The 25,680-nt window shown below is 43.6% G+C and overlaps 1 protein-coding gene across 1 annotated transcript in view; it reads left to right on the plus strand.

Moving 5' to 3' along the window:
• Positions 1-25,680, plus strand: part of POLE (DNA polymerase epsilon, catalytic subunit) — a 127,384-nt gene that overhangs the window by 79,235 nt on the left and 22,469 nt on the right. Inside the window, exons 23-36 of the mRNA XM_077297213.1 lie at positions 3,446-3,590; positions 3,965-4,122; positions 4,440-4,635; positions 7,737-7,951; positions 8,922-9,024; positions 9,173-9,253; positions 12,144-12,266; positions 14,448-14,663; positions 14,767-14,979; positions 15,056-15,199; positions 24,653-24,793; positions 25,021-25,174; positions 25,261-25,367; positions 25,458-25,634. Of these exons, the coding sequence (XP_077153328.1) occupies positions 3,446-3,590; positions 3,965-4,122; positions 4,440-4,635; positions 7,737-7,951; positions 8,922-9,024; positions 9,173-9,253; positions 12,144-12,266; positions 14,448-14,663; positions 14,767-14,979; positions 15,056-15,199; positions 24,653-24,793; positions 25,021-25,174; positions 25,261-25,367; positions 25,458-25,634 (2,173 nt within the window). The remainder of the gene's footprint in view (positions 1-3,445; positions 3,591-3,964; positions 4,123-4,439; positions 4,636-7,736; positions 7,952-8,921; positions 9,025-9,172; positions 9,254-12,143; positions 12,267-14,447; positions 14,664-14,766; positions 14,980-15,055; positions 15,200-24,652; positions 24,794-25,020; positions 25,175-25,260; positions 25,368-25,457; positions 25,635-25,680) is intronic.

Here is a 25,680-nt window from a genome sequence, read left to right on the forward strand (position 1 = left end):
GGCACAGGAAACAGTCAAAGTTGAAGGAAAGATGAATGCAGCACGTTATGAGCAAAAACTGGACGCAAATTGCACTCATTAGCCCGGAAGCTGTGCATGGGGCGAACTTGGATGTTCCAACATGACAACGATCCAGAGAAAAAGTTTTGGTGTGATCATTCATATTCTCTGAAAAAAGGCCAAGAAAGCAAAAATTCTGCCGGAGTATGTAAACTTTTGAGCACAACTGTATATAGTCCAATAGAAACATTAAATCAAGATTGTGTCTTTTAGTGATGAGCGAGTATACTTGTTGCTTGGTTGGTCTCCAAGTATTTTGGCGTACTCAAGAGATTGTTTTCGTCGCCTCAGCTGCATGATTTGCGACTGCTAGACAGCTTGAATATGGAATGTCTTTGTTAGGGAATTCCCACATGTATTCAGCCTGTCTACAAGTCGCAAATCATGCAGCCGAGACGACAACGAAAGGTCCGAGCACGCCAGAATACTCGGAGATCACCCAAGCATGCTCGGGGAGACACGAGCAACAATGCTACTCGCCCATCACTAATCTCTTTGCTTAAGTTGGAGCAGATAGCACAAAAATTTGAGGACTATTTCAGTGATCTTCATAGTTCCCAACTGAATCTTGCATCAGATGAAATAGATGAATGCTTAAATCATATTCAGTTTCCTAGACTTTCTGATGCGCGTCAATCACTTTTGGTTAAAGACATTAGTCTGGATGAAATACATGATGCTATAATGTCACGTTCTAATGGGAAGGCACTAGGACCAGATGTCATGCTGGTAGAGCTATACAAAAGATATATTGACTAAATGGGCCCTGCACTACTAGAAACCTTTTTTGAAGCACTCTCAGGGGACTCCCTTCCTCAATCTTTGTGATGCCACTGTTGTGGTGATCCCTAAGCCAGCCAAACCAGTTGAGGAATGTAGTTCCTATCGCCTTATGTCCCTCCTAAATTCGGATTCTAAGATACTCACAAAAAAATTGTCAAATAGATTAAAAACAGTCATTTTAAATATCATCCATGAGGATCAATCTGGTTTTATTCCTGGGAGATCAACATCATCGAATATATGGAGGATCCAGGTTCTAATTCAAATAGCCCAAAAACAGGGGAAGCCATGGACATTTGCGTCTTTGAATACTGCAAAGGCCTTTGACTCCTTGGAATGGAATTTCCCTCATCGTGTACTCCTTAGATTTGGTTTTAGTGAAAAGTTTTGTGATTGGATTGAATTGCTTTACTATAGGCCATGAGCTAATGTTCTAGTGAATGGAATACTATCAGAATATTTTAATGTGGAAAGGGGGATGAGACAAGGGTGTCCCCTGTCTCCGATGCTCTTTGCCCTTGCAATAGAGCCTATTACTCTTAAAATCCGGCAAGACCCTATGGTAGAGGGAATCGCAGCAAAAATCCAGATTGGATAAAGCTGGATTATATGCCAACCACTTAATTCTTTTCTTTGTCAAGAGTGGACCAATGCTTTCCAAGAGCAATCACTTTAATTAATCAATTTGGGGACCTATCAGGTCTGAAAATAAACTGGGACAAATCCTCAGTTATGCCACTCACTGAGGATATACCTGGACCCTTGGCCATTTGGTTTACAAGTAGTCAGCAAACTTAAATATCTTGGTATAATTATCAATAAAAGTAACGTATACTCGCTCACTGAGATGATTAAAAAAGTTTGAGAATTTGTCCCATCTTCCTCTTTCTGTAGCATGAAGAATTAATCTTCTTAAAATGATTATTCTCCCATAGTGTCTCTGTATATTGGAACACTCCTCAATTAAGATCCCCAAGGTATTATTTAAGAGAGTGCATGTATGATGGCGTCCTTCATATGGGGTTCATAAAGGCCCAAAATTAGTGTTACTTAAAAAGTTGGTTGAGGGATGTGGTGACATATTTTGCAATTTTTGAATGAGATTTCAATATAGGCAATATTGGAAGGATCCTATAAACCACCACAGAGATCACTATTGGTGCATAAACTTGCGATACAGGTCTGGAAGGGAAGTTAACGAATTTTGAGTCTCACCTACTTAGTGAATTTCAGTTATGGGACAACCTCGAGTTTCCACACCTTAAGGTAATACAATATCCTATGTTTTGGAAGCAATACGGAATAACAATACTGGACAAGGTGTTTGAAAATGAAGTAATGAAATCATTTGACCAAATACATAGAAAATATGATGTTCCACACAAGTGTTTTTTTTTTTTATAGATATCTGCAAATTAGACATGCTATTACACACAAGTTCCCACATCCTAGCATGCGGATATCGAGATACCCACTAATAGGTGTACTCCTTACCCAAGGCCCTACGGGTGTAAATTCCACACTCTATAATTTACTGCTTAATCCAAAATTTGCCTTGACTCATCTTTCTGTGGAAGGCAAATGGCCACAATTGATACCCTCATTAACTGAAGAACAATGGAGTGATTATTTTGTATCCCACACAATGGTATAACTGGCTGAAAATAATAAAGTAATACAATTATATATTTTTCATCAGTTGTATCTAACCTCGTCCAAGCTATATAGGTTTGGTAGATTATCCTCTGATGGATGTCATAGATGTGGGGAATTGGGAGCGTATTTTTTACATCTTATCTGAAACTATGCAGTGATGAGGAGATATTGGAGTGAAGTAGTTATTACATTATAGCCATGTGCACATGCTCAGTATTTGGACAGTATTTTACATCCATATTTGTAAGCCAAAATCAGGAGTGGAACAATCAGAGGAAAAGTATAATAGAAACATGACACCTCTTCTACATTTTTCACCCACTCCTGGTTTTGGATTACAGATACTGACGTGAGATACTGACCAAATACTGAAGGTGTGACTGTAGCCTATCAAGAATAATTGGGGCACCGATTGATTGTGTGCCAGAACTGTGTGTGTGTGTGTTGGGGATTTTGGATGAGGAGATCTGGGCACAATATGGTAAATTCTTATTTGTGAGACTCTCTGATCCTTGCCAGGAATATAGTGTAATCTCTACATATTGTCATGTAATACAGTATGAGAATATAGTATATAGGAATAGAGGATGTCCCCAAAAATTCAATAGAATCTGGGAGAAGTGGTGTGATTCACCTCTGATATATAGTTAGACGTTAAAATATTGTAATATGCTACAGCGAAAATATACCATTCAAAATATGATGTAATATTTGTAATGGTATCCTGTATTAATATGTTAACATTGATAACATAATCTGATGCATATCCTGTTAATGAATACTCTGTTTATTCTGAGGTATTTTTCAGTTAAAAAAGTGTTTCTACAAGCCTCATTCAGATAACAAATATGGTATCTTTTTCTGATATACAGCCTTTACATATGTTGCATATATTTTGTCACTTGTATAGAAGCATGGAATAACTTTTTTTTTTTTCTTTTCATAGGAGACCTCTGGAATTAGACACAGATGGAATATGGTGTGTTCTCCCAAATAGTTTCCCTGAGAACTTTGTAATCAAATCCAAAAATGCAAAAAAGCCAAAAGTGACCATATCCTATCCAGGTGCCATGCTCAATATATTGGTGAAGGTAAGAGATTAAAGTTACTGTAAAACAATATTGTGTTGAACGTTTTCACAATTCTGCCATATATGTATGCCTTCGGTGGCTGTAAAAAAAAAAAAAAAAGTTTTAAACGGGGTGCTTTATGGGATGATAATTGTGTCTCATTAAAGAAATGTGATTAAGGTGCAATGGAAAAATACACCCCAAGCCTTATCATTTCTAAAATAATTATTACTAATTACTTCAGAACAAACTTGCCTAGTATGCTATTCTAAAGAGAACACTTTAGAATGTGGCCGAGGATTGCATCTTTTAGAATGTGCATTCTATAGTCCGAAATATATAATTCATAAAAAAAATTAACCAGATAAATGTTTTCTTGTTTTACAATTCTTTAGGAAGGCTTCACAAACCATCAGTACCAGGAACTTGTTGATCCAACAACGCTAACATATGAAACCCGCTCTGAAAATAGTATCTTCTTTGAAGTGGATGGGCCATATCTTGCCATGATCCTTCCAGCATCTAAAGAAGAGGGAAAAAAGCTGAAAAAGAGGTTTGATTTTGTATTAACCTCTCTATTTTCGTTGTTTAAAGTTGTACTCTGAGGGTACGGGTTTACAAACCAAAGTACTTGATCATTTAGGGTGGATTTAAACAAAATGATCTATGCAGAAATGACTTAAGTAAATTGTCAAAGCAGTTGATTTTCTAGAATAAACTATTCCATAAATAAAAAAAACATCTGGTGGAAGTTTACCGCTGATTTAAGTTCGCTGCAGGGCTATAAATTAGGTAATTTTGTCATGCACACTAGCATCCGTGGGGGCGCTTGTCTTGTATGTGTCGTCTTATAATTTTCTACCGCCATAGGTATGCTGTATTTAATGAAGATGGCTCCCTTGCTGAGCTTAAAGGGTTTGAAGTCAAAAGAAGAGGGGAGTTGCAGCTGATCAAGATATTCCAGTCCTCTGTGTTTGAGGCTTTCTTGAAGGGGAGCACATTGGAGGAGGTCTATGCTTCTGTCGCCAAGGTGGCAGATTACTGGCTGGATGTGCTTTACAGCAAGGTGAGTGCGCTAAAGTTGTGTAGCATTGTTCTGTTGCATCACGAATGTAGAAAAAGTTTAACTGTTTAAATCCCTTGAGTTGAACTTTTAGACCATATAGTCTACCAATCAATCGGTAGGATAGATCAGCAAGGTAGAAAGTGTGTTAAAATATAACTTTTAATAAATAATGAATTAAAAGAAGCCCTCAGGCTCAAACCACAATAAATAGACATGCAGTGACATATAGGTAACCAGCAATAAAAGTGCTTGTGGGGAAGATGATGTTTCACTAAGCTTAATGGCGTTAGTGATATAGAACCCATAGATTTTCCTTCAGCACACGAAGTGCTTTAAGGGGGTAACCACTAATTTACATAATGGGCTGGGTTTTATGTGGACGAAGATAGTGTGTGGGAGGTTATCCACCTTATCTCCACCCCAGGGTGTGGTCTGGGGCTTAAATAGCTGGTTTCCAGAGGCAGTCCGTGTTCAGAAGGCCTGGAGAGTGGAGCTCCAGTGCGTTGTCCTGTGAAGGAAAGCTGAACCTTTGTATGCTGATTTCTTCTGAGCAGGCAGACTTCCCACACATGAATGGACTGTTATGCTATTTTGTTTTATTTTCCAGTTTTGCCCTGAGTGGACGAGTTTTTGTCCTCATCGTGGTTTATTACGTATATCTATAATAAACCCGTGAAAGGACTTAGAGACAGCGTTTCTGTGCCTACCTCTGTCAGCTGAGTGAACCGCTCTGCCGCAATATATAAATAGGAACGATCTCGCCATGCTTTGTAGTGATATTCACACAGTTGGAGTCAAGATCTGATCCCTCTGCTGAGTACATCTGAAAATTGGATCCTATTAAAAACGATGGGAAGGGGGGGCATCATTGAAAAGCCACACATTATCCCACCAAAAACTGTTCTATAGGATCGCCTAATTCAGTGCCCCATGTTACTCCCGACACCTTTCATCTGGTGAAACTTCAGGAGAGATAAAAATCAAACACTAGGGGTCTGATATATCAGCCTTTGTGGCTGAAGGAAAAAAACAATTCCGCTTTTTCTTGTGGAGAAAGAAAGTCTGGTTCGGTGTCATGATGGCTGTGGGTATTAAATAACCCGCCGCGGTTGCTGAAGAATGTCCTTTCTGGCGCACTCTAACTCGGGGTCCCGTATGTGTCACTTCCAGCTCATTGTCAAATGACATCATTTCTGGCTCCCCGTGTAACGGTAATGCGCCAATTGGAATGCACATATGGACATGTAACCCACACACTTGTAGATGCGTCGAAAATGGGGGGGGGGGGAGCACATCTCCACACTGTGCTTATAAGGTATCGTAATGTATAAAGGTGGAGATGCAATTCATCACGCCTAGAAATCGTATTCAAATAGCAGTTATTGATAATAGAGGGACAGTACAAGCAAATCAGTCTAAACCCTCTTATGGATGGAAACATCGGGGACTATTCAAAAAGGAGAGACCCAAATTGATACATGTTGTCACTATCCAGCCCTATTTCTTGCCCTCGGTCTGTGAACCTACCTAAACAGTGGAGATTGGCACCATAGGGGTGAGACTAGAATGGCGCCCCAATTCCGCGACGGCTATTCCTAAACGTGCCCTGAAAAGCCCTACTCTAGAAGAAACCATTATGCATGATTATAAATACATCTGTAGGTACCTATGTTCTAAGATGGTATATTTCCTAGCCTTCCATCATACAACCAGTTGATTCCAATGAGCAGATACTATTGATCAACCAACGGATTTATAGTCGGGATAATTTTGGGGACTGTTCTAAGGGAGGAAATCGACAGTGGTACATGTTATCATTTTCAGGCCCTATTTATTACCGTTTGGCTATACACCTGCCTAACAGTTGAGGTTGGCACCCTAGGGGGGAAAGAGAATGGCACCCCTACTCACCGACGCATCTCCCTAAATACACCCTAGAAGTCCCTTGCCTAGAGAAAACAATTGTAAGTAAGGGTCTCTTTGAGACCCATAGGTACCTGTGTTCTGAGATGGTATATCTACCAAGTCTCACATTGTAGAACTAGTTGATTCCAATTGCCTCCCCTTTTATAACATTAGTTTTATCAATTTCCATAAATCTCAAGAGGGAAGTATCTCCGTTGTGGGTGATGTTCACATGTCTGGCCAAGGGGATGTCTCTTTACAGGGCAATGTCTCTGATGTTCTTCAATTCTCCTACTGAGCTCTCTGGTCTTCCCTATATATTCCAGGCGGCACTGACAAACTGCTCTGTATATAACCCCCCCTTGTGTGACAATTTATGAAGGAGCAAATCTGACTTTTTTTGCCTGTGGTGTTACTTGTGAAGTAATTCCCTGTTGCCATAACTGGGCAAGCCACACAAACCACTGCATTTGAAACAATCCTTGGTGTTAGAAGAAAACCACATTTCTTTTTGTAGGAGAAACTAAATTGCTGTGAACCAGCCTATCGCCTATAGACTTTTTTGAAATGCGGTCTTGGGATTCGGTCCAACCAGATCCCTGATATCCCCATCCATCTGTAAAATTGGCCAATGTTTTTGTAAGATCTAACAGACTTGAGTCTTTGTCAAAATTGGTGATGTAACAACAAGAGGGTTGCTCTTCCCTGAGGGGGGGACAGGTACAAGAAGCTTAGCTCTGTTTGTCTTTAGTCTCATTATATGCCCTCCTCAAAACTGTCTGGGTACCCCCTGTCCAGGAAGCATCTCCGTAAATCAGCAGCCTGATTCTCGTTATCGGCGTCAGAGGAACAGTTTTGTTGTACCCTCAGCTACTGGCCTTTAGGAATGCCCTTATTCAGTGGGATATTCCTTAATCTTGTTAAAAGCTATATTTTAATACACTTTCTACCTCGCTGAATTTTTAGACAGCCGTACAAAGGATACCAGAGATTCACTTTTATCTGTTGGCGCCATATTAATTTCTCGATTCCAATATCAGAGAGTAAATGTGCTGCTGAGTTGATGCATGTACCGTACATTATTTATCCGATAAACCCAACTGCTAGAGTAGGAAGCAGATCATGTGCAATATTTTTTCATACATTGTCCTTTTTTCTGTACATTTTTACAATTTTTTTTTTGTGTGTGTGTTTAGGCTGCCAATATGCCAGATTCTGAGCTGTTTGAATTGATCTCTGAAAATCGTTCCATGTCTCGGCGACTTGAAGATTATGGGGAGCAAAAATCTACATCTATTAGTACTGCCAAACGCCTTGCTGAATTTCTTGGTGATCAGATGGTTAAGGATGCTGGACTTAGTTGCCGATACGTCATATCTCGCAAGCCTGAGGGATCTCCTGTTACTGAAAGGTGCAAGCAAAAGACAGAAAATAACTAAAAATAAACATTGAGATCAATCCCATAAATAGAATTGTAGCTGCTAGATTGGTGTTTTTAATTTTTTAAATTTGCATTTTTCTTTCTTTTTTTTTCTTGCGTGTTTTTAAGTCCTTCTGAAAGACTGGTAAAAACATAAAAATAACTCCACACCGAGATCATTCTGACCACAAAAAGGCACAAACCAAAATTCTTTGCATGTGCGCGATTCAGTATTACAGTAAAATAGCCAAGTTTAAAGTGTTTTTTTTTTTTTCTTAACTATGATGCGCCTTACGAGAAGACGCACCCTGGTTAGACAACAAAAAATGGGATCAAACTTCCCCCGTGGTGTAGAGATGTGGAGGGTTCAATACCACAAATTTTAATGCAATAGGTTAGAATATGGAGGTAATTCGTGTATTAGCATTTCTCTGAAGCATGTGTTTCACACATATAGCTTTACATGATGTACACTCTCTGCAGAGCACACATATACAGAACACTGCTAGCTGCGCAATACATGCACCCTCGGTTCTGCTGTATGTACACACACGAAGCTCTGTTGTATATAGACACCGGCACACTGTGCACATTACTACATTTTGCAATTCCTTCCAGGCATAATGTGACCTAAAAGATCCTTCAGGTATGCAGATCCTTTCAGCTTTCTTTCCTGCCCTGCACTGATCATACAGATCAGTGTCGGGCAGGAGGGGAGAGCAGTTCTGAGTGATTGGGTAGAAAGTTGTGTCTGTATTATTCTAGATCAAAGAAAGCTGCCTCCGGATTACAAGGCGCACACGCTTTAGCAAGATTTTTTTTTTCTTCCTAAAAAGTGCGACTTATAATACAAAAATACAGTACGTTCCTTCCGATCTTTAGTAGAAATGTTTCTAATGGCAGACTGTGACCTTGTAGAATCTGAGTTTGTGTTAGTCCTGATTCCATGTTTTCATTGTAGAGCTATTCCTCTGGCAATATTTCAGGCAGAGTTAGGAGTGAAGCGACATTATCTACGCAAATGGCTGAAAAACCCATCTCTACAAGATTTAGATATACGCTCGGTTAGTTAAATTTCTTTTTATTTTTTGTAAATTTAGTACTGCTGCTGTTTTTGGTTTTTAATGTTTTTTTTTGTTTTGTTTAGACCTCGTGAGTTACTGGTGTTTGTTTTTTCGTTTTTGTTTTTTGTTTTTTTTCTCCTCCTTCCAGATTCTAGATTGGGACTACTACATAGAGCGTCTGGGTAGTGCTATTCAAAAAATCATTACAATTCCAGCAGCATTACAACAGGTATGAAAATGGCCCGTGGAGTAACTAGAGTCCGGTGTCAAGTTTTCGACCTGCCGCACCCCTCTCCTCTGCATGTTGGTCAGATGTATAGACCCTTGTAGCGTTCTAAATACTATAAGCACATGCGTGTTTATCCCCGTCCTGATTTATGTAGTAATGTCCTCCATTCTGTACTAATGTTTAGCATCTTGAGCCCCTTCCAGGTATATGTTTCCCCCCCTCTCCCATCCTGGGCCTTGTCCTGGTATGTATGTATGTATGTATGTATGTATGTATGTATGTATGTATGTATGTATGTCCTCCATCGTGGTATATACAGTACAGACAAAAGTTTGGACACACCTTCTCATTTAAAGATTTTTCTGTATTTTCATAACTATGAAAATTGTGCATTCACTGAAGGCATCAAAACTATGAATTAACACATGTGGAATTATATACTTAACAAAAAAGTGTGAAACAACTGAAAACATGTCTTACATTCTAGGTTCTTCAAAGTAGCCACCTTTTGCTTTGATTACTGCTTTGCACACTCTTGGGATTCTCTTGATGAGCTTCAAGAGGTAATCACCGGGAATGGTCTTCCAACAATCTTGAAGGAGTTCCCAGAGATGCTTAGCACTTGTTGGCCTTTTTGCCTTCACTCTGCGGTCCAGCTCACCCTAAACCATCTAGATTGGGTTTAGGTCTGGTGACTGTGGAGGCCAGGTCATCTGGTGTAGCACCCTATCACTCTCCTTCTTGGTCAAATAGCTCTTACACAGCCTGGAGGTGTGTTTGGGGTAATTGTCCTGTTGAAAAATAAATGATGGTCCAACTAAGCGCAAACCGGATGGAATAGCAAGCCGCTGCAAGATGCTGTGGTAGCCATGCTGGTTCAAGTATGCCTTCAATTTTGAATAAATCCCCAACAGTGTCACCAGCAAAGCACCCCCACACTATCACACCTCCTCGATGCTTCACAGTGGGAACCAGGCATGTAGAGTCCATCTGTTCACCTTTTCTGCATCGCACAAAGACACGGTGGTTGGAATCAAAGATCTCAAATTTGGACTCATCAGACCAAAGCTCAGATTTCCACTGGTCTAATGTCCATTCCTTGTGTTCTTTAGCCCAAACAAGTCTCTTCTGCTTGTTGCCTGTCCTTAGCAGTGGTTTCCTAGCAGCTATTTTACCATGAAGGCCTGCTGCACAAAGTCTCCTCTTAATAGTTGTTGTAGAGATGTGTCTGCTGCTAGAACTCTGTGTGCCATTGACCAGGTCTCTAATCTGAGTTGCTGTTAACCTGCGATTTCTGAGACTGGTGACTCGGATAAACTTATCCTCAGAAGCAGAGGTGACTCTTGGTCTTCCTTTCCTGGGGCGGTCCTCATGTGAGCCAGTTTCTTTGTAGCGCTTGATGGTTTTTGCCACTGCACTTGGGGACACTTTCAAAGTTTTCCCAATTTTTTGGACTGCCTGACCTTCATTTCTTAAAGTAATGATGGCCACTCGTTTTTCTTTACTTAGCTGCTTTTTTCTTGCCATAATACAAATTCTAACAGTCTATTCAGTAGGACTATCAGCTGTGTATCCACCAGACTTCTGCACAATACAACTGATGGTCCCAACCCCATTTATAAGGCAAGAAATCCCACTTATTAAACCTGACAGGGCACACCTGTGAAGTGAAAACCATTCCCGGTGACTACCTCTTGAAGCTCATCAAGAGAAAGCCAAGAGTGTGCAAAGCAGTCATCAAAGCAAAAGGTGGCTACTTTGAAGAAACTAGAATATAAGACATATTTTCAGTTGTTTCACACTTTTTTGTTAAGTATATAATTCCACATGTGTTAATTCATAGTTTTGATGCCTTCAGTGTGAATGTACAATTTTCATAGTCATGAAAATACAGAAAAATCTTTAAATGAGGTGTGTCCAAACTTTTGGTCTGTACTGTATATGTCCCCCGTTCTGCTGATGTTCTTTAACACACAAAACAAAAAGAACAATTTTGCTCACTTTCCTCCGCTCCTATGCCACGCGGAGTCGTCCTCTTTAGCCATCTCACTTCAAGTGATTGGCAGTACATGATGTCACTGCCATACGCAGCCAGTGACTTGCACGCCAACATCAGCTGCTGGCCTCTGATTGGCTAGCAGCTTGTTTTGTTGTGCACGGACCCGGCGAGTGTCTGCACCTCAATGTTTCAGCTGAAATATAAGAGAAAAGAGGATAGGGACGCGCATGAGCAGGACCAGTGGAGCAATAGACTATTGGTGAAGCTGTGTAGCCACCAACCTTAAGAGGTTATGCACCCCTGCATAACCTCGGTGTGCGCGTGATGGATGGTAGTGCGTCCAAGGGGTAAATGGCTGATAGCTGCGAGTGGTGGCAATGTTATCCACTGTGGTGGCCAGGCTGGGCTTCGGTGTTTGTCTGTGCGATGACTGGAAGGACTATGGTGCACGCTGGGTGTCACGTGACAGTAGGTGCTTGTGGTCACGTGACGGAAGGTTCTGAACTGTTAGTGAGGTGCCTGTGAGAGCAGCTCCTGCTGCACACCCTCAAGGAGGGAGAATAGCAGTCATAGGAAACAAAAAGGCGGTCTACTAAGGAGCACTGAGTAGAACATGGTGGAAGAAACAGGCTTGCCACCTGAAGAAGACGGCAGAATGCCGTTGAAACGCGTTGTGGATTATCTACCAATAAAGGTCTGCCCCTTTTAATACTTCTTGTTGCTTCCACCATAGTCTACTCAGGTCTCCTTACTAGACCGCATTTTTGTTTCCTATGTCAGCTGAAATATATTAAACATTTTTTTTTTTTTTTTTAATAAATAAATAAAATAAATATATTGACATGTATGTTTAGGTATTAAAAAGGTTATCAATATCACGTTTACGTTTAGGTGAAGAATCCAGTACCCCGGGTAAGACACCCAGAATGGCTCCATAAGAAGTTGCTCGAGAAGAATGACGTCTACAAGCAAAAAAGGATTAATGAGCTCTTCACTAGTGCAGGGAAAAAGCAAGTGAGTATTTGGTCTAAAATCAGGGCTGAGCATATTAGGAAGTTCTAGAACTGCTGTTCTTACATATTTTTTGTTCATAATTTTTGCTCGCTATTGGAATATTTCTCTTATGTCCAGATGATGGCGCTGTTTGATTTGCTTTTGCAGCAGAATCAACATTGTGGTTAGAGCTCGCAATCATAAAAATAAAATAAGAAAACTGTCTTCTGTTCAGAAAGAAGCCTATATTTTACTGGAAAGTGTAACTAATCCATACTTCTAAGTGGTAAAAGCTTGACTAACATTCAGCCCTGTGGCCGGATATAGTTCATTAATAATTAGTTGTTTACTAGCTACGCTGTTGCTTTTCTTATTTTGGTGTTCTGCTAATTGATGAAAATTGCATTTTGTGTGGTATGAAAGCCTATATTTCTAGAATACTCTACGATTCATCAGGCTTTATCTGATGAATTTCTGCTTGGAGGAAACAAGCTGGTTGTAAATTCGCTTTGCATTAACCTTTTATTTCCCTTACAAAAAATAGCATGGATCAGAGATTTCCTGCAGAACCAACATGTAAGTGCTTAAATCCTGGAGAATGAAAAGTACCTATTAACAAGATTAAATTGGATCACAAAGGTTTTGTGAATATGAAACCTGTGACATTACGGTAATGGTTAGCAGTTTTCCAAAGAAGACAGTCTTTTTGATATGCTGCAGATTTTTGTTAAATTGCTGGAGTCCCTAGTTCAGAGTATCTATATTGTGCTGTGTAGTAATACCTTTTAAGCTCATATTCAGATATGTTGTGTCTGAATGTTGGATTTTGGGAAATTATGATGCTTTTGTCATACTATATACTTAGTGACCTGTATACTTAGTGCGGGAAAATCTGTGAATATAATTGGAAAGCCAAGCTATGACTAGTTTTTGGGTACAGCACTTAGACGAACGATGAGACGCCTTTTGTTTCAACCGATTGGTTATTCCCAGACATCACGATCTCCTGACATGTCTGTGTACATACCTATCGAGCCGCTATTGCAATCTTTGCCACGGATTTGCAGCTGGCATCTTGGACCCTTTCTATAGATTTCTATAAAGGTTGTTACTATATGGCCACAAATATAAAATGACATTGATTTTTGGTAGTGGACTGACGCCTTGAATTTTTCGGACCTTTATACAGTCCTGGTAGAAATGGCTGCACTCAAGGTGCTATTGAAGAATCTTAAAGATAAACGTGTAAAACTTTCATCAGTGAACCATTTAAATGGGTAACAGCTTTACTGTTTGTGCGTTACAATGGTCTCATGTAGCCCCCCGGGAATGGGCCATGCCGCCGCCATGCCCCTGATATCAGGCTGAATAGAAGCAGATGGTATAAAGGGGCGGGCTGCTGCTAGCAGTCAGGAGCAGGCCACCTTCCCTGATGTGTGCCGTAACGCCCCACAAGGGAGGGGGAGCACCAAGGAGCAGCTCCAGTGGCACAGAATTATGGCTACTGTGAGGATGGAAAAGAGCACTGTTAATATTATCCTTAGTCTATGAAGGTATGAACTTTAGGATCATTTTTTGAGGTCTGAAGCCACTTTAAAAAAAAAAAAAAAAAATCCTGTTGGCATGCAAGCCACTTTGTCTATACCTCAGCAGCCTAAATTTAACAAACCTAGACAAAGTTCCCCACACTGCACCCTGAATAGATCTATGCACCACACCATTAATATATCAGTAACCACTGCACATCCCACCATACAAAATATAAATTGCTAAGCCAGGGATGTGCCCCCCATCAACTATAATTAGCCACTTTTTCCCAGCCTACAAAATATAAATGAATTAGCCCCAGTGCCTATATCCTATTCCCCCAACTCATTACAATTAATGTTTTTTTTTCTCCCACCTCTTCCCCAATTCATTACAAATGTCCTTTCTACCACCACCCACAATTCTTTACAATTACATGTAATTTCTCCAACCCCTTACCAAATTCATGACCATTAAATGCCCTCTCCCTCTCCCCAGTTCATTCTAATTACACGTAGCCAATGGTTGTGGGGAAAAACTATAGTGATGACCGTGTCGAGCCCTGTCTGGGAGGCATAAGATATTACTTCCCAGGCCTTGTGTTTGAGACCTCTTGGTTAGACCCCAAGAACATTTATTATTGCAATAGTTTAATATGTTTTCTATATTTTCTAGGTCACTGCTCAACTGCAGCAGTCAGATCCATCCCAAACTGCAGATATTGAGGACTTTGGAGTAAAGAAACATCTGCAACCCGCTATTCCCATAAGCACAAAGAGAAAACGTGTTGCACTGACAGCAGAGGAGAGCCAAGGTGACTCCCAAGATGTAGCACTTACTCAGTCTTGGAGAGAGGTCTTGGGTCCGCCACCTCCTCTGGGCACCACAAGGGTGAGTTTGGCTTTCTAATATGCTAGTTATGATCTGTGGCTGCAGTTAGGTTCCAGTCTTGTTGCTTGTATATCTTCATTGTGTTTGCATTTTTCCTTTGTAGGAAGAGAGACTTCTCTGGTTGCGTTATCATAAGAAAAAGTGGGAGATACAGGCACGTCAGCGCAAAGAACGACAGAAGAAGCGAAGATTAGATGATGGAGATGCAGCCCCTGGAGCAGGAGGTGTAGTCCGTGAAACCCAAGCAGCTGGGTTAGGTAGTTTCCTGCGTCGAACGGCTCGCAGCATCCTTGACATGCCCTGGCAGATTGTGCAGGTTTGGCTTTATCTTTGAAAAAAAAAAAGTCTATAAGACTTATAAGTGGTTCATTAAGTGCTTTTAATGTTTACAGATTGGGGAAAGCAGCCAGCCTGGCATCTTCCGCCTGTGGGCAGTAATTGGCAGCGACTTGCATTGCATTAAGCTCAACATTCCTCGTCTTTTCTATGTCAACCAGAGAGTGCCCAAAACCGAGGAAGGAGTGGTGTACAAAAAGGTGAGGGCTATCCTGTCGTCATGGTGAAAAAAAAAAAATACAGAAATTTGGAAAAAAAAAAACAAAACAAAAAAACATCTTCCGTAGCCATTTTCTGGGAGCCGTGATGTTTTAAATTTAGTAAAATGGAGCTGTATGAGAGCATGGTTTTTGGGCACTGACTTTTTTTTTTTTTTTTTTCATACCATTTTGGGGTAGATGCAATGTTTTGTTGATTAAAAGAAAAAGAAAAAAACTAATTTATTAGCCCAAAGTGGTTAAAGTAACTCTATTGATTACAAGAAACAAAGTTAAAATTGGGTAAAGGTGGGAAAAACAACTAGTTAAAAAACTAACGTAATACACAAGAAACCGTAGCAAAAATTAATAAGTGTGTATATATACACGTAACAGCATAGTATAAAGACATCAAAAATGTGTATATATATATATATATATGTGTGTGTGTGTGAATGATATATTTTCATTGGATAGTAAAATTATCTATATAATAAAATATATATATATATATATATTTATATATATATATATATATATATATATATATATATATATATATATATATATATATTTATAATCTACATCTATCGACCTCAAATGGGCAAATTATGTACACCTAAAAAATCTATATAAAAACAAATTAAAAAGTGCATGATCATGGAAGGAAGCCTAATGATGTCCATATAACATGCAGTTAGTGTACTGCTTTTTTTTTTTTTAATTATTTTTAGTTCTCTTTATGCAATTTGCCAGTTGGATTCATTTTATATTTTGAAACTTCAGACTTTTTGTATTTCCTATTTTTTTTATTTCTTTATATTTAATGGGGGTGATTTTAATTTTTTTTTTTTACTTTTTATTGTATTTATTTATCCCCTTTGGGGTACTTTGAACCTGTTCACTTGTACTATATACAACGATTCTACAAAATTGGTGTATATAGAAAAAATCAGCCTCCTATGAACATCAGCCACTGACTGGCTTTTACAGGAGTACAGTCATGATAAGCACAGGAGTATTCAGCAGACCCCTGGCTGCCATGACAGCCCATTCGCACTGGGAGCACTGATGGGTGGGGGGGTTAGAAGATCTCACCCCCAGGACGTGCACTGTAAATGCTGGTGTCACAGAATTACATTGGTATTTAATAGGAGCAGCTGGCGGAGGCAGATGATGGCTCAATAACTGCCTGCAAAGATGCTGGATCTTTTTCAGAGACCAACTGGCAGGAACCTGGCATATGAAGTACCAGTATGTCGTATGTTAGAAAGGGTTTAAAGGCAGATGATGGCTAAATAATCATCTGCCAGCGAAGATGCCGGCTCAGTTACTGAATCTGCATCAGAGAACGGGACCTGTCATATGACATATCAGTAGATCATATGTCAGGAAGGGGTTAAATCAGGTTTTATAGTTACAGATTGTGATAGTGCCCACCATCGAAACCTTCAAAAAGAATCTGAAGACCCACCTCTTCCGACAAGCCTACAACCTGCAGTAACCACCGATCAACCAACCGCTGCACGATCAGCTCTATCCTCACCTACTGTATTCTCGCCCATCCCTTGTAGATTGTGAGCCCTCGCGGGCAGGGTCCTCACTCCTCCTGTACCAGTTATGACTTGTATTGTTCAAGATTATTGTACTTGTTTTTATTATGTATACCCCTCCTCACTTGTAAAGCGCCATGGAATAAATGGCGCTATAACAATAAATAATAATAATAATAATAATAATAGTAGGAAAAAAAATATATATTATAAAATGTAGAAATCTTGCAATTTTTGCACTGACCACTGTGGCTATTCCAGGTTATACCACCTGTTTCAGGAAACAACATGTGTACATTAGCCCCAGTAAACAGGTTCTGACATGACCTTTTTGTATTAAGCTTGAGCAAAGGTCAGTGTGAAAGTAGAGCGAACAGTCAGCACTGACTGCCTATTGTGAATGGTGGCTTCTGTGTTTCCAACTATGTAAGTCCATGTGGACAGTGTAAGACTTCTATTTACTCTGTCGCCTCATTGGGGGACACAGGACCATGGGTGTTATGCTGCTGTCCACTAGGAGGCGACACTATGCATAATCTGAAAAAGATTAACTGTGGCTCCTCCTCTGCAGTATACACCCCTGGACGGCGTCAGCCTTCTCCAGTTTTTGCTTAGTGTCGCATAGGAGGCACACCTAAGATTTTTTACTCCGTTTTTTTCCGACGGATTGCAGATGAAGAAAAGTGGGTCTCCTGTGAGACTCCCGGCATGGCTCCTTCCTCGGCCCTCTATTACGGGGTGCCCGGTTGAAGTAGAGATGGCTATTCCCCATGTTGCTCCTTCCCCAGTCCCTCGGCTGCTGGTTCGAAGTCGAGACTCCCCCTCCTTCCCCAGTTCCTTTTGGTTTCTGGGTTGAGGTCCAGGTGAGGATAACGGCCCCTGAAGGTAACAACAGCACCCTCCCTAATACCCCTCTGGGGGCATTAGGTTGAGAAGCCTCAGGTAGGGCCTGTACAGGCAGCATTCTACAGCTCCCAGCAATGGGCCAGCACACTGCGCCTGCATCCAGGGACCCCAGCCCAGCTGCGGGCTCCTGTCGGGGCTGGGGGGAGTGCAGGCAGGCATGGCACATACAGACACAGGGCTCCCTGCACCCGTGTCTCTGCGGCAGCACCAGCTCTATACTGCCTCAGGGGGACCCCTCACAGGGCCCCCCTCCCGCTTACAGCCCAACCGCTATCATGCCTTTAAATCCGGGGGGGTCCGGTTCAGCTCCGACACCCCCCCCCGGACTTCCGCGCCAGCCTGGAGCCTTTCTGGGCATCAGACATCTAATTTAGGCCCCGGCTTCGGCCTAACTGAAGCCGCCGCCTCCTCTCCGCCCCCCGGATGACAAATATGACACTCTACAGTGTCATAAAGGGGGTGGATCGAGACAGGGCGCGTTTTTACACAGCTTTGCCGCCTTTTTCTCAGCTCTCTGCCCCCTTCTCCCCCTGCCTCTTCTCCTCGGCGGCCATTTCTTCTGCAGCAAGGATTAACCCTGCATCTCCCGGTCAGCAGGACCAGGCCAGCCAGTCTCCGGGGGGCACAAGACTGTGGATCTTTGGCGCTGGACCTAGGGGCATACTGGTGGGTTAAGATCAAAGCTGGGTTGTTTTACTCGGCTGTGAATCCATATTACCTATAAGGCTCCCCTATAGGTTTCTCTACCCCTGTAAGGTCCTTTGCATAGCAGCCCTTCTGCACTCTGTGCACTATGCCGGGCTCAAGGTCCAAGAGAACCAGGCAGGACTGCTATTATGCATTCTGTACTGCCTGCTGGACCGCTCTCCCCAGTGGCAGCACGTAACGCGCTGCCAGGACTTCATCCAGACTGCTGCGTCAGAGCCCCAAGAAGCCAATGCCTCGGTGTCTAATGCCACGCCGGAATGGGTCACTCAGAGGTCGCAATCTATGACGCAGTCTACAGATATCCAAACCTCCACATTGCTTCAGGCTCTGCAGAGTCATGCCTTGGCTATGACCGCTACCCAGCAAAGGGAGAGCTTGACTCGGGAACAGAATGACCTGGCACATCCACGTCTAGGTCAGGACGCAAGCGGACCCATAGGTCAAGTCCATCTGCGTCATCCCATAGCACACGGTCAACCCCTTCTAGGGAGAGACACCGTAGTTCCAAGTCATCTAGACCGTCCCCTTCCAGGGGCAGACAATTCAGATCTCCGCAGTCCCCGACCAGAGAACGCCTCCTCCCCAGCTCACCCAGCAGGGGACGCCTCAGTGATACACAGGATTTGGAGGACTTCTGTGACTCTGACTCAGACAGGGAAACGGAGGGGTCCCTGATCCCAATCCCCCCTAGCAATAAGCGCTAGTCGAGGACATAATCTCTTCCATCCATCGGGTGCTAAACATTTCTAATCTGCCACCAGAGGATTTCCTTTGAAGGACCTCTGAAGCCGCCTAAGGTTTTCTCTAACCACCCAGAGTTTAAAGCGATCCTTATAGAGCAGCTTTCACAGTCTGAGAAAAAAATCGCTAATCGCAAATATCTGGAGGCAAGGTACCCTTTCCCACAGGACACCAAGGAATGGATAGATCCACCCGAAGTGGACCCCCCAGTTTCTAGACTAGCAGCACTGACTCTCCTTTCACTGCCAGATAGCTCAACCCTCAGGGACGCAGCAGACCGGCAGTTAGAACGTATGGCTCGTTCAATTTTCGAGGCGGCAGGGGCCTCCCTGGCTCCCGCGTTCGCTTCAGTTTTGGCTGCCAAGGCCATACTGGCTTGGGCCAAAAATTTTACAAGCTGGCCTCCAAGCATCTGCTCCTGAGCTGTCGGACCAAGCGGTTCAAATAGCAGTTGTAGCAGATTACATGCTTCATGCAGCTCTGTATTCAGCAAGGGGCGTAGTGGGGATAGCATCAAACGCCATCACGATTCGGCGTATCCTCTGGCTGCGGAACGGAAAGCGGACGCAGCCTCAAAGAAGTCCCTCACGCACCTCCCGTATCTCAGTGGGTGACCTTTTCGGTGAAAAGTTGGACACAATGATATCCAACGCCACCGGGGGGGAAGAGTACCTCTCTCCCTCAACTGAAACCTATACGCACTTACAAGAAGTGTAGCAAAACCGATTCCGATACTTTGGAATTCCTCGGGCTGGTCCATCTCGCGTCCAGCACAAAATCGTAACCGTTCCCCACACAGGGACAACTCATGGTCGACGCAAAGGTCGGACAAGACCTGGCAGTTAAAAGCAGGCCAGTCAAAGCCCAAAGGAGGTAAACCTCAGATTTTTTCCTCCTCATGACTCACGGACCCTGGAAGACATCCCACCCATAGGCGGCCGACTTTGCTCTTCCAGCAAGTCTGGATGCCTACTACAGAAGACAGGTGGGTCAGGGAACTAGTGTCTTCCGGAGACAAGATAGTGTTCAACCTCCAACCCACCGAACCGAGTCTTCCTCTCTGTTCCCCCGAAACCGCAAGGCTCATGCCTTCCACCAAGCGGTTCCCTCGCTTCTTCAAGCAGGAGTCATAGTACCGGTTCCCACGGCCGGGCGCTTCCGAGGGTTCTACTCCAATCTGCCATCTCTGTGTGCGGTTCCACCATTACTCCAAAGCAACATGCCCGCTGCCTTGGAGTCATCCTTGATTCCGAGCTTTCATTCACCCCCCACATCCGATCACTGGCTCGCTCTTCTTATCTGCATCTCAAAAACATTTCCAGAATTCGCCCTTTTCTTACTTTCGACTCTGCAAAAACTCTTACTGTCTCACTTATTCATTCTCGTCTGGACTATTGTAACTCTCTACTAATTGGCCTACCTTTTACCAGACTCTCCCCGCTCCAATCTGTCCTGAATGCTGCTGCCAGGATCATATTCCTCGCCAACCGTTACACCGATGCCTCTACCTTGTGCCAGTCATTACACTGGCTACCCATCCAATCCAGAATCCAGTACAAAACTACTACCCTCATCCACAAAGCACTCCATGGCTCAGCACCACCCTACATCTCCTCTCTGGTCTCAGTCTACCAACCTACCCGTGCCCTCCGCTCTGCTAATGACCTCAGGTTAGCATCCTCAATAATCAGAACCTCCCACTCCCGTCTCCAAGACTTTACACGTGCGGCGCCGATTCTTTGGAATGCACTACCTAGGTTAATACAATTAATCCCCAATCCCCACAGTTTTAAGCGTGCACTAAAAACTCATTTGTTCAGATTGGCCTACCGCCTCAACGCATTAACCTAATTATCCCTGTGTGGCCTATTAATAAAAAACAACAACATAATCACGTTCCTCCATCATGTTCTCATACACTTTATGCAGTTAATAGCCTCTGTGTCTGTACTGCTATATACTTAGGCAGTTAACTGGTTCATGCAGCTTTACATGAACACCCGAGCCTTACACTATGGCTGGTCCAAATAACTAAAGCAATTGTTACCATCCACCTCTCGTGTCTCCCCTTTTCCTCATAGTTTGTAAGCTTGCGAGCAGGGCCCTCATTCCTCCTGGTATCTGTTTTGAACTGTGATTTCTGTTATGCTGTAATGTCTGTTGTCTGTCTAAGTCCCCTCTATAAGTTGTAAAGCGCTGCGGAATATGTTGGCGCTATATAAATAAAATAATTATTATTATTATTATTATAATCTATTCGTAGTCCCCAAGAAAGGAGCTAGCGTACGGCCCATACTGGACCTAAAACAACTCAACAAATATGTACGGGTTCGTCACCTGCTGGAGTCCCCTTCGGTCCATCATTGCGTCCATGGAGAAGGTAGAATATCTCGTCTTCATAGAAATACAAGACGCATACCTGCATATACCGATTGCACCTACTCGTCAGTTTTCTCAGGTTCGCAATCGACCAGGACCACTACCAGTTCGTGGCTCTTCCGTTCGGACTCGCCACGGCTCCCAGAGTGTTTACCAAGGTCATGGCAGCCACCATGGACGTCCTGCACTCCAGAGGCATAGTAGTCGTTCCATACCTGGACGATCTACCCATCAAGGCTCCTACCTTCAAGGACTGCGAGCTCAGCGTCTCAATCACAATCGACACGGAGTCGCATGGGCTGGTTAGTCAACCTACAAAGGTCATCACCAACCCTGAGTCTGTCTCTGCCCTTCCTGGGAATGCTATACAACACCTCCAGGGGTCTAGTGCTCTTTCCCAGGCACAAGGCACTGGCTCTCCATCTAGGAGTTCGCACCCTCCTCCGCAAACCCCCTCGATCTCTCCGGTTTGCCATGAGAGTCCTCGGCAGGATGGGGGCAGCAATAGAAGCCGTCCCATTTGCCCAGTTTCGCCTCAGGCCTCTCCAACTAGCCATCCTCAAGTCCTGGGACAAGAACCCTTTCTCGACAGGGAGTTCCGGCTAACGTCGTCAACCAAGAGGTCCCTGCACTGGTGCCTCAAGCCATCCTCGCTAGCAAAGGGGAAATCCTTTCTCACAAGTCATTGGAAAGTTCTGACCACCGATGCGAGCCTGAAGGGTTGGGGTGCAGTGCACCTACACCACAGGGCACAGGGCAAGTGGTCCCCAGTGGAAGCGACTATGCCCATCAACATCCTGGAAATTCGTGCCATCCTCCATGGCATTGAGAGCCTTTCATCACTTACTGGCAGCCTCTCACATCAGAATACAGTCGGACAATGCCATGGCTGTGGCATATGTCAATCACTAAGGGGAGCACCCGCAGTACCCAGGCGATGCGAGAAGTGTCACATATCCTCCACTTGGCGGAGGACACAGGCTCGGTTCTCTCGGCGGTCCACATTCCAGGTGTGGACAACTAGGAAGCAGACTTCCTCAGCCGACAAGAAATAGACTCGGGAGAGTGGTCTCTCCATCCCGAAATTTTTCGCCAGATCTGCCATCGCTGGGGGACCCCGGATGTGGACTCAATGGCATCCCACTTCAATGCCAAGGTCTCCAACTTCATGGCCAGAACACACGATCCGCGGTCGCTCGGAGCAGACGCTCTGATTCAGGACTGGACCCAGTTCCAGCTTCTGTATATTTTTCCACCTCTCCCCCTGATATCCAGACTGGTGAGGAAGATCAAACAAGAGGGAGTTCCAACCATCCTAATTGCACCGGACTGGCCCAGACGTACATGGTACGCCGACATCGTACAATTTACAGCAGACGCCCCCTGGCGTCTCCCCGACCGCCACGATCTTCTATCACAAGGCCCGTTCTACCACCAGAACTCAGGGGCTCTCAATTTGACGGCGTGGACTAACCCAGGCAGGGCTCTCGCCGGACGTCATTGGAACCATGATTAGGGCACAGAAGCCAGCCTCTGCCAAGATTTATTACCGTACCTGGAAAGCTTTCTTTACCTGGTGCGAATCTCGTGGCCAGACCCCACTCCCTTACTCCCTACCCAAAGTACTTGGTTTTCTCCAATCGGGTCTGGAGGCCAGGCTGTCATTGGGCTCGCTTAAGAGCCAGGTGTCAGCCCTCTCAGTGCTTTTTCAAAGGCGCATTGCTACCAAGCCGCAAGTAAGGACTTTTCTTCAGGGGGTTTCCCGATTGGTTCCCCCCTACAGAAGACCACTAGAAACATGGGACCTCAACCTGGTCCTGACAGCATTGCAGGAACCACCCTTCGAACCCCTTAAGGAGGTCCCGCTCCGCCTTCTCCCCCAGAAGGTGATTTTCCTGGTGGCAATCACTTCTCTACGCAGGGTGTCTGAACTGACAGCACTCTCCTGCAGACGGCCCTTCCTGGCTTTTCACCAGGACAAGGTAGTTCTTTTTACGGTCCCATCCTTCGTTCCGAAGGTTGTGTCCAACTTCCACCTCAATGAGGAAATTTCACTACCATCCCTTTGTCCGGTTCCGGTTCATAGAGTGGACAAGGCTCTGCATACGCTTGACCTCGTCAGGGCATTGCGTATATACGTGTCTAGGACTGCGTCCTTCCGGAGGTCTGATTCTCTTTTCCTCCTTCCGGAAGGCGGCCACAAGGGTCTGCCAGCTTCCAAAGCTACCCTTGCCAGGTGGATCAAATCCACCATACAAGAGGCCTACCGCCTTAAGAATTCTCCTCTTCCAGCCGGTATTACGGCACACTCTACACAGGCGGTAGGGGCCTCCTGGGCCATTCGGCACCAGGCTTCGGCACAACAAGTGTGTAAGGCGGCCACTTGGACTAGCCTACACACGTTTACTAAACACTACAGGGTTCATACCCAGTCCTCAGCGGACGCGAGCCTGGGTAGATGTGTTCTGCAGGCGGTGGTGTTCTGCAGGCGGTGGTGCCCTAAGTATAGGGGCCTGTCTGCACAATATTCGTCCATTGCTTCCCACCCAGGGACTGCTTTAGGACGTCCCATGGTCCTGTGTCCCCCAATGAGGCGACAGAGTAAAGGAGATTTTTGTGTACTCACCGCAAAATCTCTTTCTCTTCGCCTCTAATTGGGGGACACAGCTCCCACCCTGTTGCCCTTTCCGGGCCGTTGTAACTGTTGAGTTCTCATATTGTTTTCTTGAGCTCGTACATAGTTGCCTTCTTACAGGCATAATTATGTTATTCATGTTACGTTCCTCCTATTGCTTTTGCACAAAACTGGAGAAGGCTGACGCCGTCCAGGGGTGTATACTGCAGAGGAGGAGCCACAGTTAATCTTTTTCAGATTATGCATAGTGTCGCCTCCTAGTGGACAGCAGCATAACCCCTATGGTCCTGTGTCCCCCAATTAGAGGCTAAGAGAAAGAGATTTTACGGTGAGTACACAAAAAATCTCCTTTTTTATATCACAAATTGTGATATGAAAAAAGTTAAATACGTTTAAAACACATTTGATTTAAAAAAAAAAAAAAAAATGAAACATTCCTTTTAAATATTCTATTTAATGTATATGCTGTGACTGGATGAAAGGCAAAGCCTTCGCCTGTCATAAAATTGAAGACTTGTATTCTTATTTCTACAGGTGAACAGGATCTTGCCTCGCTCTAACCCAGTGTATAATTTGTATGAATATTCTGTACCAGAAGACATGTACCAGGAGCACATCAATGAGATTAATGCTGATCTGTCTGCTCCAGACATCGAGGGAGTGTATGAAACACAGGTACTTGGCCACAAATGGCCCTTAAAAGGTCAACTTTTGGCTGTTTGTCTCATGTAGAGTAAGTGTATCTGAGAAGTGTGAATCCCACCTTTCGGACCATCGCCTATCATGCATTTATGGTAGGGCCTGTAGATGTGCCCAGTGTGAGGATTGCCTTTGTGATGAGCAAAATGTGGCTTAAGAATGGAGGCATGAAGTAATGATTTTTTTTTCCCTCCATCGCTTAGGTCCCTCTCTTGCTGCGGGCAGTGATCCAGCTTGGTTGTGTTTGCATGGTGAACAAACAAATGGTTCGCCACTTGTCGGGCAGAGAAGCTGACACTTTTGAATTGGACTATTTGGATATGAAATCTCTAGCACAGTACAGCTACTTGGAGCCAGGTACCAAGAATGAAATTGCAGACTGCAACTTACGTACTGAGAAAACAATCATAGACTATCCAAATGTCTGTCCTTTTCCTTCACAGGCAGTATCAGACACATTTACTTGTACCACAATTCTCAGGGGAACAAGGCTCTTTTTGGTCTTTTCATACCATCACAGAGAAAGTCTGCGGTATTTGTGCTGGACACAGTAGGTTTGATTTTATTTCCTTCAAGAATGTTGTTTTTAGCCCCCAAGACTTAAGGCGTCAAACCCCCTAATTTTGATCCCTCTATATAGGTTCGTAGTAACCAGATGCCAAACCTTAGCAGTATGTATAACAGTGAACACACAGCAATGCAGGAAAGGGTTGACCCTGAGCTTTTGCCCCCTGAAAAACATGTCTTTGAGGTTCGAGCAGAGACTGAATTAAAGACAGTATATCGGGCCATTCAGAGGCTGCTTCTGAGCTACAAGGTAAGGTACATACCCTCATAAGAGCGGACTGAGCGGGTAAAAATTA

The sequence above is a fragment of the Ranitomeya variabilis genome, chromosome 1 (genome assembly GCF_051348905.1).
Source record: "Ranitomeya variabilis isolate aRanVar5 chromosome 1, aRanVar5.hap1, whole genome shotgun sequence".
NCBI classification, from domain to species: Eukaryota; Metazoa; Chordata; class Amphibia; order Anura; family Dendrobatidae; genus Ranitomeya; species Ranitomeya variabilis.